Raw genomic sequence first — 24,341 nt, 5'->3', positions numbered from 1 at the left:
AATGAGAGCAAAGTCCCATAGTTTCACGCCAGTTCAGCTGCACTTTGTTTTCAGTCATTCCCACCATCCGACTCATCCCAGCCTTCCAGCTATTACTAATCAGGAAACTGGATCAGCATAAAACAGAAGTGGCAAACTGGCCACCCAAAAGCCAAACCCTGCCTGCAGATCCTAATGTTTTGTTACTTGATGTTATGTTGATTTGCTACAAAATGTTGACAGACTAGGGAATTCCCACATAAAAATCCAGATTTCCAGGGCATCTTTAAAAACTGAAAGATCTAGGGAGACTCCGTTGATATTCCTGCATGGCAACATATGCTGAAGCAGGGGGCAACTATTCCTTTTGGTAAGGGCATGTGTTCTGTCACCATTCCCAACCCTCCCTATGACGTGACAGCAGGCCTGCTTCATTCATTTGCATGACCTGCTTGAAGCCTAAAGGCCACCAGGTGTGTCATCCTGGCATGAATTCATTTAGAGATGCAGGACCAAATAACACCACAGCATGACAGAAGGCAAAGGACCTGGGTTTTGGAGTTGGGTACTTTGGATTTGAGCCCCAGCTGTGCCAAGTATTAGTGTATGATTTTAATGCATTCCTTAAATTTCCTAAATCTTTCCACAAATAATGTCATCTGCCTCCCTAGTAGTTGTAAGAATTAAATAAAATGTTTAGTGTATGGCTGACAAACTTGTTTTATAAAGGGCTTCTTAGGCTTCTGGGGCCATGCAGCCTCTGTCACAGCTACTCAACTCTGCCACTGTGGCATGAAAGTAGTCATAACACTGTGCAAACTAATGAATATGACTGTGTTCCAATAAAACTTCATTTATAAAAACAGAGAACAGACCAGATTTAGCTGTCAGGCCATTATTTGTCAGCCCACAGGTTATTGCAAAATATATCTTATTGTGTCTGGTTTATCAGAGGCATTCAAAAAAATGGTAGCAGTTATTATTGATAATTTATATTTTTTCTATATCTTCTATTCATCAGTACAAAGTTGTTTTAACACTGGCCTCACTAAGTAAACCTAGTGGAGGCTACCTACAGCAATTTAAAAAATGGAATTCAGCTTATTCCTTGGTTAAGTAAAAAAGCAGATGGAAATATTCAGAGAATGGGTTCCCTATTGAATAGACTGGACTGTCCATTCACATTAGGTTGAATATCAGCTAATCTCCCAAAAGCAGTTTATCATCCCTGCCCAACAGTGGCATCTCTGACTCATAAAAAACAAATGAGTTGACTGGAATAGCTAATCTCTGAGTTTTTTTCCAGAGCTACAATGTTCATTTTAAGACATAAATTCTAGTTGCACTATTAACAAACTAGATAAGTGAGGCATTCAAATGTATTCAAGATGTGTTTAATTGAGCACCTTCTATGTGTCAGGAATTGTTCTAAGTACTAGGGATATGATAAAATGCAAGACAGGTAGAAGAGACATTGAAATGAATTATGGTCAAAAAATAATTTAAATATTTAGAACAGAAAATTTAAGGGCATCATAGAATTGGGTATTTAGATCCATACTGATCCATGCTGATCCATACTAAAGATATTTCAAATTTAGTATTTCCCAGCCGAAATGAACCTGGCAATGACACCTGGTTTATGATATCAATCTTAGATAATTTTATTTAAGTGAGCCATGGTGTAAACTTAGCTTAGTCCATCCTTTTTTGAGGGTGCAAATAATTTGCATGTTCACTGGCTCTTTCTTTCTTTCTTTCTTTCTTTCTTTCTTTCTTTCTTTCTTTCTTTCTTTTTCTTTTTCTTTTTCTTTCTTTCTTTTTCTTTTTCTTTCTTTCATTTCTTTTTTCTTTTCTTTCCTCCTCTTCTCTGCCAATTACTGATGAGATGTCCATTAAAATTACCATCCTTATAGATGGAATGGAAGTTGACTTCAGATGGAATCAAATTTCTCATTCCCAAATACTAATGCTGATTCTCAATAAAGACATAAGGGGAAAAAAGATTTTAGGAAACCATGTTTTATTTAAATTGACTTCACATAAGGGCTTTTTTTATTGTTTCTTTTTTTTTCTATAGTTTTTCCCCATTATTTACTACTTAATATTTTCTTTCTCATATTCTGCATATGTGGAGCACCAGAATATTTGGAATAAGTAATAATGCTACCAATATTTTATTTCTATCTTTTGAAATAAGAGAATGTATAACTTTACAGATAAGTCAAACCTAAATTTCATTTGTTTTCAAGGATTAAGATGCTGATTCTTCCCCCGGTTCCAGTTCCAAAGATTAAAGGAATTGATCCAGATCTCCTCAAGGTACTAATAAATTATCTAAGAGATCAATAACACTAATCAAATGCTTCCTAAAGACCATTTGTCTTATGTAGAAAGCTTTTGCAAGCTATCTGTATCACATTTCACTTTTTAACCCCTCTGGAGAAAAGTGTTTCAAAGTAATATATCTTAAAATTATGAGAATGTTGGGCAGCCCTGGTGGACCAGCGGTTTAGCACCACCTTCAGCCCAGGGTGTGATCCTGGAGACCCGGGATTGAGTCCCACTTCAGGCTCCCTGCGTGGAGCCTGCTTCTCCATCTGCCTGTGTCTCTGCCTCTCTCTCTCTGTGCTTCTCATGAATAAATAAATAAAATCTTTAAGAAAAAATTATGAGAATGTCTTGTATATTTAAAAGTTCTAAAACATTTTTTTTAGGAAAAGTTCTACACTGTGTTTTTGATTATATGGTTTTGTTACTATTGTTCTTATTGCAACCATAAATTTAGTCTCTGAATGTTGTTTGTGTGAGTTTCTTTTCAGAGATTTCATTTTCTCTCTGTTTCCTAGGAAGGAAAATTAGAAGAGGTGAATACAATCTTAGCCATTCATGACAACTATAAACCTGAATTCTACAACGATGACTCTTGGGTTGAATTCATTGAGCTGGATATTGATGACCTAGATGAAAAGACCGAAGGATCAGACACAGACAGACTTCTAAGCAACGACCATGAGAAATCACTTAACATCCTTGGGGCAAAGGATGATGACTCTGGACGTACCAGCTGTTATGAACCTGACATTCTGGAGACTGATTTTAATGCCAGTGATGTGTGTGATGGTACTTCAGAGGTTGCTCAGCCACAGAGGTTAAAAGGGGAAGTAGATCTCTTGTGCCTTGACCAGAAGAATCAAAATAACTCACCTTCTACTGATACTACCCCTACCACTCAGCAGCCCAGCATTATCCTGGCGAAGGAAAACAAACCAAGACCACTTCTAATTAGTGGAACTGAGTCAACTCAGCAAGCTGCCCATACTCAGCTAAGCAACCCGAGTTCACTGGCAAACATTGACTTTTATGCCCAGGTAAGCGACATTACTCCAGCGGGGAGTGTAGTCCTTTCCCCAGGCCAAAAGAATAAGGCAGGGATATCTCCATGTGACATGCCTCCAGAAGTGGCCTCACTCTGCCAAGCTAACTTCATCATGGACAATGCCTACTTCTGTGAGGCAGATGCCAAAAAGTGCATCACTGTGGCCCCTCACGTCGAGGCTGAATCACGTGTAGAGCCAAGCTTTAACCAGGAAGACATTTACATCACCACAGAAAGCCTTACCACTACCGCTGGCCAGTCTGGGACAACTGAGAGGGCTGTGAGTTCTGAGATGCCTGTCCCAGACTATACCTCCATTCACATCATCCAGTCTCCGCGGGGCCTTGTGCTCAATGCAACTGCCTTGCCCTTGCCTGACAAAGAGTTTCTCTCATCATGTGGCTACGTGAGCACAGACCAACTGAACAAAATCATGCCGTAGCCTTTCTTTGGTTTCCCACGAGCTGCATATTTAATGGTGAAGCGTGGGCTAGGGCGTGAGTGCTTAAACCAAAATAATGTTTAAACCTTTTCGGGGGGGGATGGGGGAGTGGATTCTAAATGCCTTTTCCTGAAATGTTGAAACATAATATTAAAAAAAAAAAAAGAAAATAAGAAGGCCGAATCAGATGGATATTCCTATTGTGAATTGTAAATATTTTAAAGAATTGTCTCAAAGACTGTTTAGTGGCAGTGATTGTCTTGTTAATGTGGGTGTTAATTTTGTGATACTAAGTATTGAATGGCTGTTTTTAATGTATAGTAAATCATGCTTTTTGAAAAAGCGAAAAATCAGGTGGCTTTTGAAGTTCAGGAAAATGAAATGCAAATCAGCACAGGCTAATTTTTTTTTAATGATTGGGAACTAAAATTATAGGTAAGAAGGCAAAAAAGTAGTTTGGATATGTAAAACATTTATTTTGACATAAAATTTATAAAGATATTTTTAATAATTTACACTTCAAGCACGGCTATTTTATATCACACTACACACTGTGTACTGTAGTTCATGCAGACCCATCTAAAGAATGTAGCAACTACAGTCTAAAGCTAGTTTTACTGCTTTGGTCAGTACACCTAAAGAAAAACAAATTAACAAGTTAGTTTTTTACCAGGCCCTTTTTATACCTCCATTCTTAAACAATCCTAAAATGATTGTAGTTACCTGCATTACTGGAACAGGCTCACCTTATTTAAAAAAATTTTTTTAAATGTGTTCATTGAGAAAACTTTTAAGATGGATGTGCAGGTCAACTCATCATGAACCAAAACAACTCTTTCTTACCCACATTTTGGTTCATTGCAGAGAGCTCCACACAAGGAGAAGTAGGAAGGATAGCCAGTCAGTTTGGCAGGCTGCTTGGGTGCTACTGTGGCACGTACAGTGAGCTCTTTAAGGCAGGCCGACCACGAGAGGTAGGCCCCAGAAGCTCTGCAGTAGCATCTCTTCAGATACAACTTGACTTTATTACGTGGTTACCTAAGAAGGGAATAAAGTACAAGAAGCATTTTGTAAGTTGAAGCAGGTCGAAGTGAAGTTAACCAGATCATGGAATAAAAAGGTCAAGAAACAGGTTCTTGTTTCACAGCCAATAACCAGACACATATACCCACTACTCCTGGTAACAAGAAGCAGAAGAAACAAGATTTTTAAATCCCCACAGATAAGTCAAAATTATCCTAAACCCATAGCAGAAACTTTCTCCCTCACCAGACCCTTTCTTTGGTTTATTTAAAGTAGCAATGAAGACGTCTCCTCATTTTGTATTTCCCCTCTGAGTGGCTTGGCCTCAAAGCGGGTAGTCAGAAGAACAAGGGGGCCGAAGTAATGTATAAATTATTATCGTTCAATCCCTTGGTAACCTCAGCACCATTCTTAGGAGCGTTGGGATTGGTCCCCAAAAGGTTTGTCAAAGGAGAATCTCATCTCACTGAAGAATGCTTCTCACCTTAAGTATTTTTTTTTTTTTACATTTAATGAAACTTTAAAGTTCGCTGTAACTTAAATAGTATTTGCCATTTAGCTCAGACCTTTTTAGGAAACAGGCTTAATGGTTGGTAATTTTAAATTCCCTCTTTCTTGCAGGAAGGACAGTGAAAAGCTAGAACTGGGTGTTCCAAGTTCAATATGTTACTTTGTAATAGGTGTTTCATAGATTTTTCTGCTACCTTGCTGCTATGGTTTTCTCTAAGAGCTACATCATTTAGTTTCATATACAATTTCATCAGTGTAGAACCTAATTCAACTTAAAACTGTGTGCTTGGGAAAACTATCTTACTATTTCACAATAGGCTGACAACAATTTCTATAGCCAAAAATAGCTAAATACCTCAATCGGTCTCAGAATGTCATTTTGGTACTTTGCTGGCCACACAAGCCATTATTCACTAGTATGACTAGTTGTGTCCTGCAGTTTATATTTAACTTTCCTTATGTCTGTGGATTTTTTTCCTTCAAAGTTTAATAAATTTATTTTCTTGGATTCGTGGTAGCATGCTTCTTTTGTCAAACACCCACCTGAAGATCACCCTAAGCCAGACTGCATACTCTTCAGTTCTTCTCACTTGAAGGGGAGCTTAGCACAATTGGCTTAAACACATTGGCAATGGATGTGGAGATTTTTGCGACGTGCTGGCAGCTCCCCACCTCTCCTTTTTGAGGAAACAGGAGCCTAGCTCAAAAATATTATTCTGGCTTGCCTGGACTGTGCCTTTCTCCTCAGGCTGCAACACCCCATGGGCGGAGGCTTTTAGCGCCATGTTTTGGATGCGTCCGAGCTTGCATGACACGGGCGGTGGGGGTGGTGAGGGGGAAAAAGTGGTGCTTGAACACTGTCTTTTAGCTTCATCTCTAGCTGGAGCTGTTGCTTGGGAGGAGGGAAAGCAGCTCCTCCTGTACCAGGCACACATTAGCAACAGTTGGTCAGACTGGCTACTTGCCATCATGGGAAGCACATAAGTCAGGCCTGTGTGTGGGAGACAGGGCGGGGTGGGGGCGAAGGGGTCCTGAGGGAGCGGTAAAGCCATGAAGCAACAGTTCCTCCCCAGGACAGGTTCCAGGCAGGTTACCTAACAAATCACAGTCTCTTGTGCAGGCCCTAGGTCTGAGAAGCGAGAGTCTGTGAGGACACCGAGAAGCCCACAAGAACAAGTATTTATTGCTGCAGCAAGTTGAGTGCAAACTGCCACAACTCTTCATTACACTAGAGGGTTTACATTCAATATGGAAATAAAAATTCTCTACCTGCCGCATCTGCCCTTGGAGCAACTATTACCTGAAAGAACCATGGCTGAAGCCTCAGGGTTTCCTGATTTGGAAATAGGGTTTAGACCATCATCTCTCTTCTGTCACTAAGATATTGGAACACACACTGCCTTAACTTACAAAACCAGCAAAAGCTCACCACTTTAAGCACTAAACATTTCTTACAAATGCTTTACAAAAGTCAGCCTTGTGATATTACAGGCTTATCATTCATCTGAGGTGCTTCAAGGTATTAGGAGGGGAGGGGGAGGAGGGCCGGTTTACTTCTCCCTTGGATTAAAAGAGCACAACCCTTACTGATATGTTGAAGGTGGCCATACATGTGCTTCTGTACGTAAACTTCTCAGTGGTTCTACTACGACATGCTAACACTGAGGTCTATTCACAAGGTATAGTATTTACATATTTACATAGTTTTACACCAAAATACTAAATGTTCATGTTCTCTCTGTGTAGGATAAGAAATGGGGGGAAAGTGCACATTACTTAAGTCCAAATGCTTTAGTTTAGAATCCAAGACTCTATATAATTTGCTCAGCCTTCTTTGCTAACTTAATATGTAAAGACTGTATAAAGGGTACAGCTTCTGAATAAGAATTTGACCTTTGGTTAACATTCAAGCCCTGTTCTTTGAAATCTAATAAGTATTATGCCAACTTTATTAACATAGGCAATTAACATCTCTACTCTTTGCTTATACCTCTTCCTGCACCTGAAAAGCTCCCAATTAACCAAACCTGCCTGTCAGAATTTTCCTCATCCTTCATGGCCCACCTCAAACGCCTTCTTTATATAGCCCCCGATTCCCTTCAGCTTAAGTGATCACTACCCCCTCTTAAACCATTTTTTTTAAAAATATTTTATTTATTCATGAGAGACACAGAGAGAGAGGCAGAGAAATAGGCAGATGAAAGAAGCAGGCTCCATGCAGGGAGCCCGACGTGGGAATCGATCCCGGGACTCCAGGACATGCCCTGGGCCGAAGGCAGGTGCTAAACCACTGAGCCACCCAGGGATCCCCCCTCTAAAACCATTTTTAATGATGCTATAAGCATCAAAGTGTTATAAACACTCTGGTCATTAGCTCACCTAACAACCACATAAAATGGATTTACCAACATGTATTCTGGGGCATAACTGTTCTCTGAAATGTTCTTAAATGAGTAGTTCTGTGATCACATAAGTTTGGAAAACATTTCATACTACACTTTCCTTTGGGAGGGCCAGTGTGCCTCTTGACATTTTAAAGCTTCTACAACACGCAAACATATACACACACCTGTTTAAATTTAACACATCACTTCCTACTTTATTTAACAGCGAAAAATATAATGATGAAAGAGTGCCCATTATTGTATCTATTAACATTTGGGGAAAGCTGCTCTGAGAATTCATAGATCTAACATGAAATAAAGTTATAACAAATTTCAGATAAATGTGAATCTGAACAAAGCATCTTTCTGTGATGCCATTAAACTTTCTCCATAAAACTTCTTAAATAAAAGGCAAAGCAGCTATATCTTTGAAATAACCACAGATTCTTTGCAACTCAGATAACATTACTGCTTTTCACATATAGAATGACATTTCCTAAGAGCTCAGAGGTCGTGAACCTTTGTTGTCTGCTCTGTGACAATGACTATCTCCCTGAAACACTGTATTTCTCATCTCCTCAGTGGAAGACTGGAGGAGGAGGATGAACACGTGGGACTTACCAACATCAATAAATTTGCAGTCTCATTTGGTGTACCTAGTTTTGTCTGAAAGGTTTACGACACTAAGAAATTCTTATATCACTCTCTGTGAAGAGGAGCATATTTTGCTGTAAAGCTACAGAATAATATGTATCTGTTATTATGTGAACAAAAATAATTCACGCTTTACTGCTGTCTGCTGAGTTAAAAAAAAAAAATACCGAACAGAACTTCAAACATAATAGACTTTTGTACAGTAGTCCCAGGAAGCCATCTTTGTAGGATGTATAGGAAAGCAATTTTCTATTGATTTTTTTTAATTGTACATGAATTGTCCTGTGGGCATTAGGAGATTTTACTAGCATTTTCTGTGAGGATGAAATAATCTGTCATGAAATTGCACTCTGGCTTTCCCAATATTACTGTGATCAAAAATCCAAAGTAGAAAAATTTGTATTGTTAGCTTTTTTTTTCTTTTTTAATGGTACTGAATAAGAAAAATGATTTGCATAGTATTTTGATTTCATAAGACACTTTCATATATACTATTACATTTAAACATAACAAATCTGTGTTGTAGGCAACTCAAGATACTACTTTAAACATTTTACAGCCTTATAATTCCAGTGCACCATTGAGTCTACACAACCTTATAATGACATTTTTTTTATAATGAGTAGACACCATTTCTAGCTAACATTTATTAAAGCACTTATCATGTACCAGACACTGGTCAAAGCACTTAACGCACATGAATTTAGTTTAATCCTTACAACAATCCAATTAGGTAAATTCTATTATTCCAAGTTTACTGATGTGAAGACTGAGGCACTTAGTTTAATGAATTTTACCAAAGTGACAAAATTAAGAAATATTAGAGGGATGCTTGGGTGACTCAGCCAGTTCAGTGTCTGACTTTTGGTTTTGGCTCAGAACATGATCTCAGGATCATGGAATGGAGCCCCATGTCTGGCTCCTCAGTCAGCAGGGAATCCTTTTGGCATTCTTTCTCTCTTTCTCTCTCAGATAAATCAATCTTTAAAAAGAAAAGAAATACTAGAGCCAAGGTACAAACACATGCACTCTAGCTCCAGAGCCTAAACTTAGTGCTCACCTCCTTCCAGATGATAATTGTGTCCAGATTGGATGTACATAATGAGACAAAGGTCAGCCAACTACTAAGCACTTAGTAATCCAAGCAGATAGTTCACATTCAGAATTGTTAACCTTTACATAACACAGCATCATCCCTCCATGCCCTCAGGGATCACCATCTAGATTTAATATCTAGGGGAAAGTGAGATCAGAAAATGCTATTTCTGAGTCTTCCATATGACCATGGTGACTTCATCTTGGTGCCACTCCCCTTTCCTCCAAGTTTGCTGCTGGCCAGTGAATGGAACTGGACCACAGACCTACTCCTTTCACTAGTGATACCGTGGATTGAGGTAGGTCAAATTTATTGGTACTCTCTGGTCCCTCTGTTTACCAAAGCACCTCCAAACTAGGCTGTGCAGAGAGGTGTGATTCATGGTTCCCTTTTAGTCACTGAATGTGGGGGGTGTTAAGAGAGGACGCAAACTCCAAGCATTCCTACCCTGCCTATGAACTCAAAACTTCCAACTGACAAGCCCTCAGAAGATGATCACAGGCTGGTAGGTAAAATAAGAGGTTATGCAGGCCTCCTCAAGCCTAATCAATGTGTGGGCAGCACCTCTCCTGGGAGGCCAGGGATGGCATGTATCTGGGGGCCACTACAGGTAGGGCAGGGCCTCAGACACCATACCTGGCAGAGTGACATGGGAGAAAACTAACAGCCTGCCTTCCATGGAGCGAGTTGTGGCCTCTCCCTGGGCCTTGCTTTTCCCATTTGTTAAATGAGTGTTCTGGGCAGATAATCCGGAAGTGTGCTGTTTTAGTACAGTGACCACTAGCCAGCCATACATGCCTTATAAGCATAAAATACACGCTGGATTTCTAAGACAGTACAAACAACAAGGAAAGAAAGAACATAAAATATCTCATTCATAAATTTTTATTTTGATTACATGTTAAAAATGATAATATTTTGGACATACCAGGTTGTAAGAAATAGAGTACTAAAATTTTTTTTTTAATTGTAATGAACTGGTGAGAATTACAACATTCCCAAGGAAATCTTATTTTATGGAGCATGTGAGCACATGGAAAAAGTAAACAAGGTTACTCTCATGTTACTCAATAGGGTTCCTCTCATGAACACGCCCAAGCTGTTACTTTCCCACCTTCCTTCCCAAGGCCACCACTTGGGAAGAAGAACCCAACTTTCTTCAAACCATTCAAGTGTGACAATCTCATTTCTTTAGGAAACTCTGCCCTGTTGCTCACAAAGGTTGGTCTCATACCCCTACCTCCACCTCCAATAACTAGGGAGACAATACAGGGTCAGTTACCTTCCTTCCCAGTCGAAAGGTAAAGACATGTCATCATCACAGTGTCAATGAGAGGCAGAAGCAGTATTGTCCCTCCGTCTACAAAGCCAGCCTTCTTGCTGAACCATAATGCATCCGTCATGCCTCCCTGGCTCCAGGGACAAGCATATTCACAGATAATCATCTAGCAGCCAACATCATAAAGAGGTTTTAAGAACAGTTACTGTGTGCCTAATGTGCACCAGGGATTTTCTAGATGAAGAGGATGTAAGTGCAGCACAGGTTCTGCCCTCAAGATCACACCTGAGACAGGTTCAAACAGAAAGACCGCCATGGCACAGTGAGAAATCAGTGTTAGTGCTCTACGCAGAACTATAACAAAAGCACAAATAATCTGGGAAATAATCAGCCTAGAGCATTGGAGAAAGGTTTTGGTATAAGCTAAAGAAAAAAAAGGGATAGCTGTATCCTAGCTGTATCCTGCTTACATTTCTGCCTATTGGATGGCTTTTCTTCACTATTATCTTTCTAGGACACTCCTGATTGCGACTACAAATGTGGTTGGAGATAGTATAGCAAACAAAACCATTTGAACTGGATATGAATTTTTCCCTCCTTAGTCAACTGGTTATGAGAAATTGCCCATGAGATAGGGCACATGGGTGGCTCAGTCAGTTAAGTGATCAACTGTTGATTTTCACTCAGGTCATGATCTCAGGGTCGTGGGATCACGCTCCCCAGAGGACTCCACACCCAGCATGGAATCTGTTAGAGATTCTCTCTCTGCCCTGTTCACATGCTCTATAAATAAATAAATATATAAATAAATAAAATCTTAGAAAGAAGGGAGGGAGGGAGAGAAGAAGAAAGAAGAAAGAAAGAAAGAAAGAAAGAAAGAAAGAAAGAAAGAAAGAAAGAAAGAAAGAAAGAAAGAAAGAAAGAAAGAAAGAGAAAGAGAGAAAGAAAGAAAAAATTTGCCAATGAAAGCATACATGTAGTCTGAGAGACTGAGGGACAGGAATTGGGCAGGAACAGAAGTCATAGAAGTTTGAACCATCAGTTCATGCAAATTACGCTCCAACCCACTTTCAGACCACTTCCATTTGATGGTGCATTGCTTCTGCACACTTCCAAACCTAAAACATGATTGAACTAGTTAACACATAGTTCATGACTGGCAGTTTAGTTCCATGGCCATTTGATGAGCCATAGGCATTCAGACTCCACCAAGATCCAGTATCAAACCAGAAACTGTTTATCAAAAACTAGAGGACATGGTTTGCTCCCAAACCCTAGGCGTCTGTACTCGGATTCTCCTACTGGCACTATTCAGAAACTCCATACACCATCTCCATTTGCCACAGAAACTTTGGGTATTTTTAAATCTGCTGTAACTCCCAGTGGGCAGGGCTGTTTGTACAACATCCTGGAATTGCTGAAGTGCCGTTTCTCACTCTGGGCCCACTAAAATCCAGCAGCCTTACACAATACTAAATAAATGTTTCAGAACGGACATTCAAATGCAATACATGCTGTCTCCAAAATACAAAGGATCCTGTCAAGCATTTTAGGGTTCACGGTTCAAGGTGCAACAATGAGTTTTATATTTTCAAAGGGATAGTTTGACATATTCCAGACCATTGAACCCCACCCCCAAATGTCTTACTATTTTTAGACCATCCAGGCTAAAGGACAATACAAAGTGATATGGTAAGGGGCAGGTAAAAAGAATCTTTTCCTAACACACATTTTCATCCTGAAACTGTTCTTAGGCTTCTTGACACCATGAATGATTATTTGATGTCTTCATGTATCTTTTACTTCCTTCCGTTTGTCTTACCTCATTGGTTCTTTGTTTTAAGTTAAAACTCTTGGTTACAAGGAACAGAAATCAAAAGCTGGCTAAAAAAAAGAGAGAGAGAGAGAGAGAGAGAGACTTTATCTATAAAGGCAAAGTGGTGTCTCATAAAATCCAATAACAGGAATGAAGAGTCTCATGATGAACTGAAACAAGAAACTGAAAAGGTGTCAAAATCCTGAAAGAAATGTCACTCCATCATTGTTTCAGTCTCCCCCTCTCTGTGTCTCTTTCTCTTTCTTTCCCTCACTCCCTTGAAAATTTGAGTTTCTGTTCCCCAGTGCAATCAGAAGAAGGCAGCCTCCATCAGGTCCTTGATTGATATCACTTCTTTTCCAGCCAGCCAGAAAGAATAACTGAGGATGTTTGAATTTCCATTTTAGATATGAGGAGAATGGACTTTGCTCAGTTTGAGTTAGGTTTCCATTTCTATCCATCCGTGTCAGGTTTTGTTTTGTTTAATTTTGTTTTGTTTTCTGAGAGGAAAGGGTCACATACCATAATCAGGGATGTTGAAATTTTCAGAGAAAGCAGGTTGGGTTGACATCAAACAAAACTATCTACTAGAATTATTATTTCTCAGTGAAAAAGTTTCTTTCATTCTAGATTTTCTTTTATTTTTTATTTTCCTCACTGCCTTTTGGTATTAAACAAACATCTATGCCCAGCTTCTTTTAAGTTTACTACATTCTGAATTGACCTTTTGAGATTTACAGAAGGAATCTGTTTTTGGAAGAGCAAATGATTACTAGGGTCAACATACGGAAAGAGGAATTAGCCACTTGCCAAGTTTGGGCTACTGGTACTGGACCACCAGTCTAGAAGAAAACAGAATCCAGCCAGTTTTCTCTGGTGATGCAGTCAAAGGGCATTGATCAAAGCATGTTTTTGTTATTTACATCTGTTCAATTTTAGTTGACTGAAACATTTGATAAAATCGGTTTTTTTTCTGATTAACTTTCCAGAAGTTAAATTCTTTATTTAAGAACAACCTTAATTTATGTGGTTGAATTTACCACAGTAAATTCTTCACCTACCAAGTGTTCCACATCACTACTTAATGTGGCAAGAAGAAAGAGTTTCAAAAGGACTCATAACCCTTACAAAATCAGCATAGTGACACATAAAATCAAAGGAAAGGTTCGTGACTCTCAGCTAAATATTGAGTAGAAAATAAATATTTTGATAATTTGGGTGCATGTGAGGGAATTGGAGTGTTTTAGCTATCATCTCATCTTTGAAGAGCATATATTTGAGAGGTAAGATGCAATCACAGATGAGGAGGATGAAAAACTTAATCTGGCCTGTGGACTGACCAACACATCTTGGACATGCTGCCAAATCTGGACAGTTTGAATCTCTGAGTGCCCAGTGCAGTGGCTGATGCCAGGTAAGTCAGTGCTATGGGCAAGAACTCAGAAAATACAGTAAATGGGAATATTTTTACGATATTTTACCTGTATTTTTATTAACTATAAGTTCTTACTGCAATTAGACTAATTAAAAGCATAGATTAATGTATGTCTTGTAATTACTAACTTGAATATTTTCTTTCACCTGATTAAGTTGACTGAATTTTGTAGTCGTAAAAGTATGTAGTATTTTATAGTTAAAAGTTTACATTTTTAAAGTGACAAGTAAATATTAAGGCAAAGTTAACATGATCACATCTTACACATGAACATTAATTTCATTTGTTTACTGACTTTAGCCAAGCGTTTTCTACTTACTTATGATGTGCATAAAAGAGGAATTATGCTCCTATCAATGCTGAGACAGAGAACTTAATGAACTTGCCTAGAGCCACACAACTAGTTAGACTATCTGGTACTATACTCACATCTTCTCACAAAAGGTTGTGCCTTCTTTACTCATTTAAACTGTATGGACTTGTATGCTGAGACTGGAAAAATTACAACTATCCTAATAACAATAATCAAATGTGAAAGTGTACAGAAAATATGTGATATCTAAATGAATCATTAATTTCAAAAGAAAATACCAACCTACAGTGATTGCATTACAGTTACGGTTATTAAAAAGCATCAGTCCAAATATAGGCATAATAACATTGTATGGAATGTTTGGTCTCTATTGTGATTTTAAATTTACAGGTCTTCATTCCTTTTCTTTCTAACCAGAATATTCTATATCTTAGTAACACTGTTACTGAAATAATGCTGATAGATAAAATAGATGGGGAAATTTGACTTTATTCTCTAGAGTAATTTAAATAGCAAAAGACTTCTTTAAAATTTAGATAGACCTTAATCTAGTGCATTTATGGAAATAGAGTGCTAACAAATTTTGCAGTTTCTTGTACTTTGTTGAACTCAGAGTCAATGTCTATTGTCTATGCTTTTCCAGTATCTTCTCTAAATCTTTACATTGGTAATGAATTTTATCAAATTTATTTAGCTACAGTTATATATTCTTTCTCATGGGTCTGACTGACATTTGTGTTTTCTTTCTCTTTTTTCATCATTGTACTCCTCACATGTTGGTCTATTTTACTGCCCATTTCAAATAGTCACTCTGGGTTTTATTAACAATTTTAATTGTTAAAAAAAAAAAAAAAAACCCTAGAAGAAAACGTTGGAAAAAACTTTCCCAGCGTGGTCTTGGCAATAATTTTTTGGATCTGACATCAAAAGCACAGGCAACAAAAGTAAAAATAGACAAGTGGGATTATAGCAAAATTAAAAGCTTCTGCATGGCAAAGAAAAAAATCAACAAAATGAAAAAGCAGCCTAAGGAATGGGAATAGGTATTTGCAAACCATGTATCTAATAAGAGGTTAATACTCTAAATATCTAAGGAACTCATACAGTAACAAAAATACAAATAACCCAATTAAAACATTGGCAGAGGGGGGTTTTCATGTCTATGTGGATTCTCCATACAAATGCCTATTAAATTTGGAAAAACAAACAAACAAACATGAGCAAATATCCTAAATAGATACTTCTCAAAAGAAGAAATTCAAATAGCTAACAGGTGCTTGAAAAAGTTCTCAACATCTTTCAACACCAGAGAAATGCAAATCAAAGCCACAATGAGATACCACCTCACACCTGCTAGGATGGCTATTAGTCAAAAGACAAATGATAACAAGTGTCGTAAGGATGTGGAGGAAAGAAACCCTTGTTCTTTTAGTGGGAATGTAAATTGGTGCAGCCAATATGGAAAACAGTATGGAGGTTCTCAAAATATTAAAAATAGAACTGCCATATGATCCAGCAATTCAACTTCTGTATTTGAAAGTTATTGAAATAGGATCACAGAGAGATCTGCCCTCCTATGTTCTTTGCAGAATTATTCACAGTAACCAAGCTATGAAAACAACCTAAATGTTCATTGATGGATGAAGGGCTAAAGAAAATGTGAGATATACACACATGCAGAGGACTATTATTCAACCTTAAAAACAAAGAAATCTGCCATTCGTATCAACATGGATGGAACTAAAAGAAATTATGCTAAGCAGGGATGCCTGGGTGGCTCAGTGTTTGAGCATCTGTCTTTGGCTCAGGTCATGATCCCTGGGTCCTGGGATCCTGCTTCTCCTGCCTATGTCTCTGCCTCTCTCTGTGTGTCTCTCATGAATAAATAAATAAAATCTTAAAAAAAAAAAAAAGAAATTACACTAAGCAAAATAAGACACAGAAGGAGAAATACCACATGATCTCCCTTATATATGCAATCTAAAATAGTGAAACTCACAAAAGCACGGAGACTAAGGGGTTGGGGAGAGGGGAAAACAGGCTGATATAAGCCAAAGGTACAAAGTTTCAGTTTTGCAAGAGGAATAATTTTTAGAGATCTAATGTACCACATAGTGATGATAGTTAATAATACTGTATTCCTTACTTGTCATTTGTTAAGATGATATATCTTGAATTTTTTTTTAATTTTTTTTTTATTATTCATTTATTATAGTCACACAGAGAGAGAGGGAGAGGCAGAGACACAGGCAGAGGGAGAAGCAGGCTCCATGCACCGGGAGCCTGATGTGGGATTCGATCCCGAGTCTCCAGGATCACGCCCTCGGCCAAAGGCAGGCGCTAAACCGCTGCGCCACCCAGGGATCCCATATATCTTGAATTAAATCTCTACCCTCCCATTCCTCACACACAAAATGGTAACTATGGAGAGATAATAGATATGTTAATTAGCTTGATTGTAGTGATCATTCCACAATGTATACGTATATCAAAACATCAATTTGTATGTCTTAAATGAAACAATTTTGGGGGGCACCTGAGTGGCTCATTGGGTTAAGTGTCCCACCCTTGATTTTGGCTCAGGCCACAATCTCAGGGTCATGAGATCAAGCCCCGTGTTGAACCCTGCTTAAGATTCTCTCTTACCACATGAGAGACTCCTAACTCTGGGAAACAAACAAGGAGTGGTGAGAAAGGGAAGTGGGCGGGGGGTGGGGGTGACTGGGTGATGGGCACTGAGGGGGGCACTTGATGGGATGAGCACTGGGTGTTATACTGTATGTTGGCAAATTGAACTCCAATAAAAAAATAAAAATAAAAAATAAATTAAAAAAAAGATTCTCTCTTACCCTCTGCCTGTGCCCCTGCCCCACTCTCTCTCTCAAAAAAAATTAAATGTATACAATTTTTATATATCAAATATGTCTCAGTAAAACAGTTAAAAAATAAGTTATTTCAAGGAATCTTGGTGAGATATGTGTTCCCCCGGAATGCAAATACCAGCTATTCTTGAGAAAGGATAGAAATGAACCAATGAAAAGAACTGAAAGTCCTGAAATTACAAATAATTCCTACCCCTTTATTTAATCCAAAATTATCTCCAGGGTCTTTTTGATACCCATACCCTCCATTTTCCTTTCTCTCTATAAATAGCAAGTCTATTTATTATCTCTTCCCTCCTTTTCCCTCTGTGGTTTGCTCACTACCACCATTGCTATAACATCTGTATTCCTACTTCTTTTCTCCTCTATATCCTTGAAGCCAGAAATACCTATGCAGTTTTCAGGTTTCTTCTCTCTCCTTCACATCTATTCCTTATTTTTTTCTCTGTCTCCTGCTGATTCTATAGCAGCCTTGGATTTCCTTCAGAAAATCTGAACTTTTGAGACAGAGACAGACCACTAGAGTTCCTTTTGTTCAGGAAATAATGGTTCAGAATGTATGGTATGTGACTGTCAAGAAAGCTACCTCTGGCTCTTGTATGTTTTTGTGATTGCTGCTGTTTCTTTTTCACCAGAGATATTTTATTTTCTTTGTCTTCTTTCTGTCTACATTCAGAATGATTAAAGATGCTTATAGTTACTGAAACACCAGTCTCTAGATGATTTCAATTTTATATAAAAACAAGAGATGACAAGAGTTAACTAGAATGGTTAACTAGAATGCCTAAATTGTGGAATGCTTGATTATGCTTCCTGTTGAATATTACTAAATACCCTAGTCTACTACTCTGATGTCTCAAAAAGCATCAAGGTCTTTACCCGGGATTTCAATTCAAATTATGTTCCTCTATGTACATACATGTAAGTGGCCTACTAATCATATATATCCTGGACATCTTATAAATTATTGCTATTTATGACAATACTTAGTGGCTAATGGTGCAAGTTCAAAATTGGTGCAACTTTTCTAGATGGATATTTGGCAATATTTATCTTGAACCTTAGCAACATTCATAAACTTTCCCCAGCATTTGCACATCTAGGAATTATAGAACTAATCGAAAAAATATATAAAGAATGATGTGCCTAAAAGTCTATCACATATATTTTGTAAAAGTTAGAACATTATAACCCAACATTAGTTGGATATATTTTGATACACCCATAAAATAGGATGCCATGCATGCAACTATTAAAATTCATATACTTAAAGGATAGAAAATGCTCATAATAAGAGAAAAATAGAGTGTATAAAGCAATATAGACAATATAGTCTAAATTTGGTATAATATATGCATATACATATACACAAGTAGTTGTATATATTATATAACATGTATATGTTATATGGAAGATTTATGGTATATACATCAAAATGTTTATAATGGCTATCTCTGGCAAGTAGGAATATGGGTGTCTAAATTTTCTTATTTTTACTTTGATATAATTTCCTGCATTGTCTATAATCAAAATTTATTATTTTAGGGTCATAAAATAATATGTAGCATATTTTAAATTTCCTACTGAGATGTATTCCTATCATACACCTCTTTCTCCTAAAAACCAAAATGCAGGGAAATGATCTTGAGAGTTCCAGTTTGTGGCTTTTTCTCAATCAAGGTTTTCACATTTTGTTGTTCCAATTATTTTAACTTTCTTTGAAATCTTATATGCACAAACTTATTTGAAATACTGCCTTCACTCATATGATCAGTGCTTTGAAAGGGAAAACCCAAATTATTGCAGAATTTAGGATTTTTCCAGCAATTTCAATTATTGGGATTGCTCAGATCATTGGCACACAAATCTATAATTATTCACAATAGATGAAATATTTGTAAAATGAAAATGCCATCTATAGGCCTGCCCAGGAATGTGACTTGGAAGTCTCTGAAATACCCATTAAACTATCCTCTTAGTAATATCCTCACTTCCACTACTTTAGTTCAGGCTCTGATTATCGCATGCCTTAGTCTCCTAAATCATTCCCCAGTTTGCATCATATTAGGAAAGCTACCTTTCCTCTAATTTGAAAAGGATCATTTCGGGATGCCTGGGTGGTTCAGCGGTTGAGCTTCTGCCTTTGGCTCAGGGCTCAGGGCATGATCCCTGTCCAGGGATCGAGTCCCACATCGGGCTTTATGTGGGGAGCCTTTCTCTCTCTCTCTCTCTCTCTCTCTCTCTCTCTCTCTCTCTCATTAATAAATAAAATCTTTTTAAAAAAGCATCATTTCTGGAAAATGGCAATAAATGAGGGGAAAAAAATAGCCAAACTTCTTTCCATGACAGATACGTTACACTCTCTCATGTTTCAAATAAGAGCAATAGACTCAGACTTTGCTGCTTGAAATATCACTCCAAACCTTGGTGGTTTAAAACAACAATCATTTATTAGCTGGCAGGTTTGGTGGGATTGGCCATTTGGGCTGGGCCCAGCTGGACAGTTTTTCTGCTTGTCTCAGCTAAGGCTTATTCACTCATCAACTGTCAGCAAGGCTGGGGCTGGGTGGTCTAGGATGGACACACCTGTTGGGCACTTGGTAGGCTGTCAGCCAGAGAGGCTCTTCCATATGGCCTCTACAACAGGGTAGTTCAGGCTTGCTTATATGGTAGGAGTAAAAAAAAAAAAGAGAGAGAGAGAGAGAGAGAGAGAGAGAAAGTTGCAAAACCTCCTGAGGACTAGGCTCAAAATCTCACAATATCCCTTCTGCACTGTCACAAGGTTGATCTAAATTCAAGGGAAGAAGAAACAGACCCACTTTTTGAGGGCAGGAGCTAAAATGAATCTTTGGCCATCTTTCATCTACCATACTAAGTGATGAGCCTTACTAATATACATTAAAAAGTAAGGAAGTGTCAAATAACAAAACAAAAAAATTTAGTAATGGATTTGATGTTCTTTATTCAAGAAGAAACAATCCATGGATTGGGGGAGTACAATGTCTCCCAAGCAGTGAAACACTCTTCCCAAGGTATTTTGGGCAAGCTCAGGTTTTATAGAGCCTTAGAAGAAACAACATGGAGGCAACACAGGATTGGCCAGGAGGTCAGAGATTTCCTTATAAGGCCAGCAGGTCCCATTTTTCTAGAGTAAGGTAAGCCAGCTAAAGCTGAGTTGGAGGACTCTGTATGTTAGGTTTCCTCTACAGATGTTTCTTGTAAGAGCAGGCTGAATTAGGTTTACATTTGTGACATGAGCTGTGCCCCTAGGGCAGTCTCCATTTTGTGGGTCTCAATATATAAATTATCTTTATTTGAATCAAAGAAAGTCACACTCTTAGCTACACAATCATACTCCAATGGTGACCCAACAGTTACTCATTAACTCTTTTTTTTTAAGATTTTATTTATTTATTCATGAGAGACACAGAGAGACAGAGGCATAGGCAGAGGGAGAACCAGGACTAGGCTCAAAATCTCACAATATCCCTTCTGCACTGTCACAAGGTTGATCTAAATTCAAGGGAAGAAGAAACAGACCCTGATGCAGAACTCGATCCCAGGATCCCAGGATCGTGACCTGAGCCAAAGGCAGATGCTCAACCACTGAGACACCCAGGTGCCCTCATTAACTCTTATGTTTTCTCAGAAGCATTCATCTGGTGATCCCTCTCCTCTAATCATCCCACCCTATGCCTGTGATTCTGATGCTCTTTTTCTATGTTCAGCCTTTTACTTCCTGACACAGTCTAAGGGTTCTGATTGGTTGGGTAGCCTCAATCCATATAGAACGCACCAATCAGGCAGATCACGCTAGGCCACCTTCATATGGCACTGGCTGCTTAAAGATTTCTGATTCTCAAAGAGGAGGGACTCAGCAAGAACTCTTTGTGGAGAGAAAGCCAGAATCTCCTATTGATATTATGCTTTCACTTATTCAGCCAGAACAATTCTAACCCATCCTTCTAAACTAGGTTGAAACCTACCAGAACTCTATTCATTGTAAAAGCTTCCCAATATCCATTGGCAAAATCAGTGTCTTCCTCCACCGTGGTCTTGGGGTTATCTCAATTTGTGGACTAGTTACATTTAATAGTAATATAGTGGACAGAGTGCTGGGAAGGGTGAGGAAGGTTGTAGAAACATTTCTGGTAGGTAAAATGGGCTCAGATTGATATTTTCTGGAAGGTTGCCTCTTGGGGAGTTTACCTTTAAAGGCCTAAAAGTAGAGTATTGACTTAGCCTCATAGTTTTTGAAATGCTGACAGAAGGCAAGTCCTATTACACTGTTGAATGAAACAATGAGGCCACTGGACTGAGGAGGCCTAAGATTTGTTTCCCTCTCTCTTTTTATCCCCTTCCCATAACATTCATCTATTTTATTCCTAATTTCCACATGAGTGAAATCGTATAGTATTTGTCTTTCTCTGACTGACTCGTTTCACTTAGCATAACACCCTCTAGCCCTCCCTCCATCCACGTCGTTGCAAATGGCAAGATCTCATTCTTTCTGATGGCTAAGTAATATTCCATTGTGTATAAATACCACCTCTTCTTAATCCATTCATCAATGGGCACAGGCTCTTTCCATTGTTTAGCTATTGCTGATAATGCTGCTATAAACATCAGGGTGCAGATATTCCTTCAGTCTGTATTTCTGTATCCTTTGGGTAAATACCTGGTAGTATAATTGCTAGGTCATAGGGTAGTTCTATTTTTAACTTTTTAGGAACCTCCATACTGTTTTCTAGACTGTTGCAAATAGGCATTTATTTGGGCAACGAAGGAGACACAGAGTCAGGTAGAAACCTGAGTTGCTGTCTGTGGAAGTGGGGTTATAAAGGCTAAAGGTTACAAGTGTAGCTCTTAATCAGGCCCTTTATGAAAAACAGAGACTGAAAGCAGGTAAACGGGGATTGGCTGAGTTAATATGTTAGTCAAATTGCATTGGCTCCTTTCAAAGCGAAGAATGCAAATGATTGAGGTGTCATGGTGAGGAGCGAGTTAAGCCTATGCTGAGGGTTTGCAGCTGGCAAAATCTCATGGTTCCTCCAAAGAGGAGGTGCATAAATTTCTCCTCCCTTACCATCCCACCTCTAACCCCATTTTAAAAGAGACTCTCTTAGCTAGGCTTGCGCTAGGCTTGCTTGCTCTATTTTGAAATCTCCTTTGACATACTCAGTAGAGTAGCTTTGCTAGAGTCAGAAAACTCCTCTTTAAAAAGTTAATATTGTTGAGGGGGAAAAATTTTCCCTTCTACTTTTCAAGGTTGTGTGGTCTGGTTAAATTGACACGAATAACAGAGAAAAGTTATTTAAATTAGGTTTGTAGGTACCAGAGCCCTGAAAAAGGCAGCCAGACAATTGAGGCTTATAGACCTTATAGGGGCCTGGGCCTTCAAAGTGGGGAAAAGGCAATTTATGAGGTGAAAAGAAATGTTTGTTAATCAGGGGTAGCCCTGTCAAGTGGTTAAGTCTCTCCAAGGAAGTTATCACTGGTAAAAGCTTTCTTCCTGGTACAGGCCCCCTCTCTGATGTAAAGTTACCCTTACAAAAGTAGGGCAACTTCTGTTTTCAGAACTTTTCCTGTGTCTATGGTTTCCTAAAATAATCAGCTCAGAATAACCCATATGCTGAAGAATACTATGCATAGCATAATACCTTATGTTATTGCAACTTTTATCAGGACTTTTGGGTAGACCTCTGTCTCCGCTATATTCTGATTATTTGGCCCTATTTAAAAGTTTATCGAGCAATGTTTAAACTTGCTCAATGATTTCAAAATTACAATGGGGGGAGGGGCAAGATGGCGGAAGAGTAGGGTCTCCAAATCACCTGTCCCCACCAAATTACCTAGAAAACCTTCAAATTATCCTGAAAATCTATGAATTCGGCCGGAGAACTAAAGAGAGAACACCTGGAATGCTACAGTGAGAAGAGTTCGCGCTTCTATCAAGGTAGGAAGACGGGGAAAAAAGAAATAAAGACACAAAGGCCTCCAAGGGGAGGGGCCCGCGAGGAGCCGGGCTGAGGCCGGGGCGAGTGTCCCCAGGACAGGAGAGCCCCGGCCCGGAGGAGCAGGAGCTGCACCGACCTTCCCGGGCGGAAAGGGGCTCGCAGGGAGTTGGAGCAGGACCCAGGAGGGCGGGGATGCCCTCGGGCTACCTGGGACACTAACAGACACCTGCGCCCGGGGGGAGTGCGCCGAGCTCCCTAAGGGCTGCAGCGCGCACAGCGGGACCCGGAGCAGCTCGGAGGGGGGAGGGCGGAGGAAGAGACTCCGTGCGGAGGGAACTGCGCTGCCGGGAGCAGCTCGGAGGGGCTCGGGCGGAGGAAGAGGCTCCGCGAGGGGATTGCACGGCCGGGAGCAGCTCGGAGGGGCTCGGGCAGAGGAAGAGGCTCCATGCGGAGGGGGCTGTGCGGTTCCAGGAGCAGCTCAGAGGGGCTCGGGCGGCAGCTCCGAGGAGGGGGCTGCACAGCGGGGAGCGCGAATCCAACAGCGCAGGCCCCGGAGCACAGGGCGCCGGGACACAGCCCAGGATCCGGCCTCCCCCGGGACAGGCAGAAGCCGGGAGGGCCCAGGACTGCAAGGACGCTCCTGCCCCGAGCTGAGCAGATCAGCGGCCCCGCCCCGGAGCCTCCAGGCCCCTGCAGACGGAGAGCTCAGTAGTTACTGCGGGGGCTGAATCCAGGGCTCCAGAGCTGGCCCCGCCACTGCGGTTGTTCCTCCTGGGGCCTCACGGGATAAACAACCCCCACTGAGCCCTGCACCAGGCAGAGGGCAGAGCAGCTCCCCCAAGTGCTAACACCTGAAAATCAGCACAACAGGCCCCTCCCCCAGAAGACCAGCTAGACTGACTGACAACTTCCAGGGGAAGCCAAGGGACTTAAAGTACACAGAATCAGAAGATACTCCGCCGTGGTTTTTTGTTTTGTTTTGTTTTGTTTTGCTTTTTGATTTATTTCCTTCCCCTGCCCTTTTTTTTCCTTTTTTGTTCTCTTTTTCTTCTTTTTTTCTTTTTTTTCTTTTTTTTCTCTCTTTTCTTTCCTTCTTTCTCTCCTCTCTTTTTCTCCTTTTCCCAATACAACTTGGTTTTGGCCGCTCTGCACTGAGCAAAATGACTAGAAGGAAAACCTCACCTCAAAAGAA

The 24,341-nt window shown here is 39.6% G+C and overlaps 1 protein-coding gene across 1 annotated transcript in view; it reads left to right on the top strand.

Moving 5' to 3' along the window:
* The window catches only part of GHR (growth hormone receptor), a 139,700-nt gene extending 135,882 nt beyond the window's left edge, over positions 1 to 3,818 (top strand). The window contains 2 exon segments of the mRNA NM_001003123.1: positions 2,232 to 2,301; positions 2,829 to 3,818. Coding sequence (NP_001003123.1) covers positions 2,232 to 2,301; positions 2,829 to 3,800 — 1,042 coding nt within the window. The 3' untranslated portion in view covers positions 3,801 to 3,818.
* Positions 3,819 to 24,341: the final 20,523 nt, after the last annotated feature.

Source organism: Canis lupus, chromosome 4 (assembly GCF_011100685.1).
Source record: "Canis lupus familiaris isolate Mischka breed German Shepherd chromosome 4, alternate assembly UU_Cfam_GSD_1.0, whole genome shotgun sequence".
Lineage (NCBI taxonomy): Eukaryota > Metazoa > Chordata > Mammalia > Carnivora > Canidae > Canis > Canis lupus.
The sequence above is the reverse complement of the archived record's forward strand: the minus strand, read 5'-3'. Positions and strand labels throughout refer to the sequence as shown.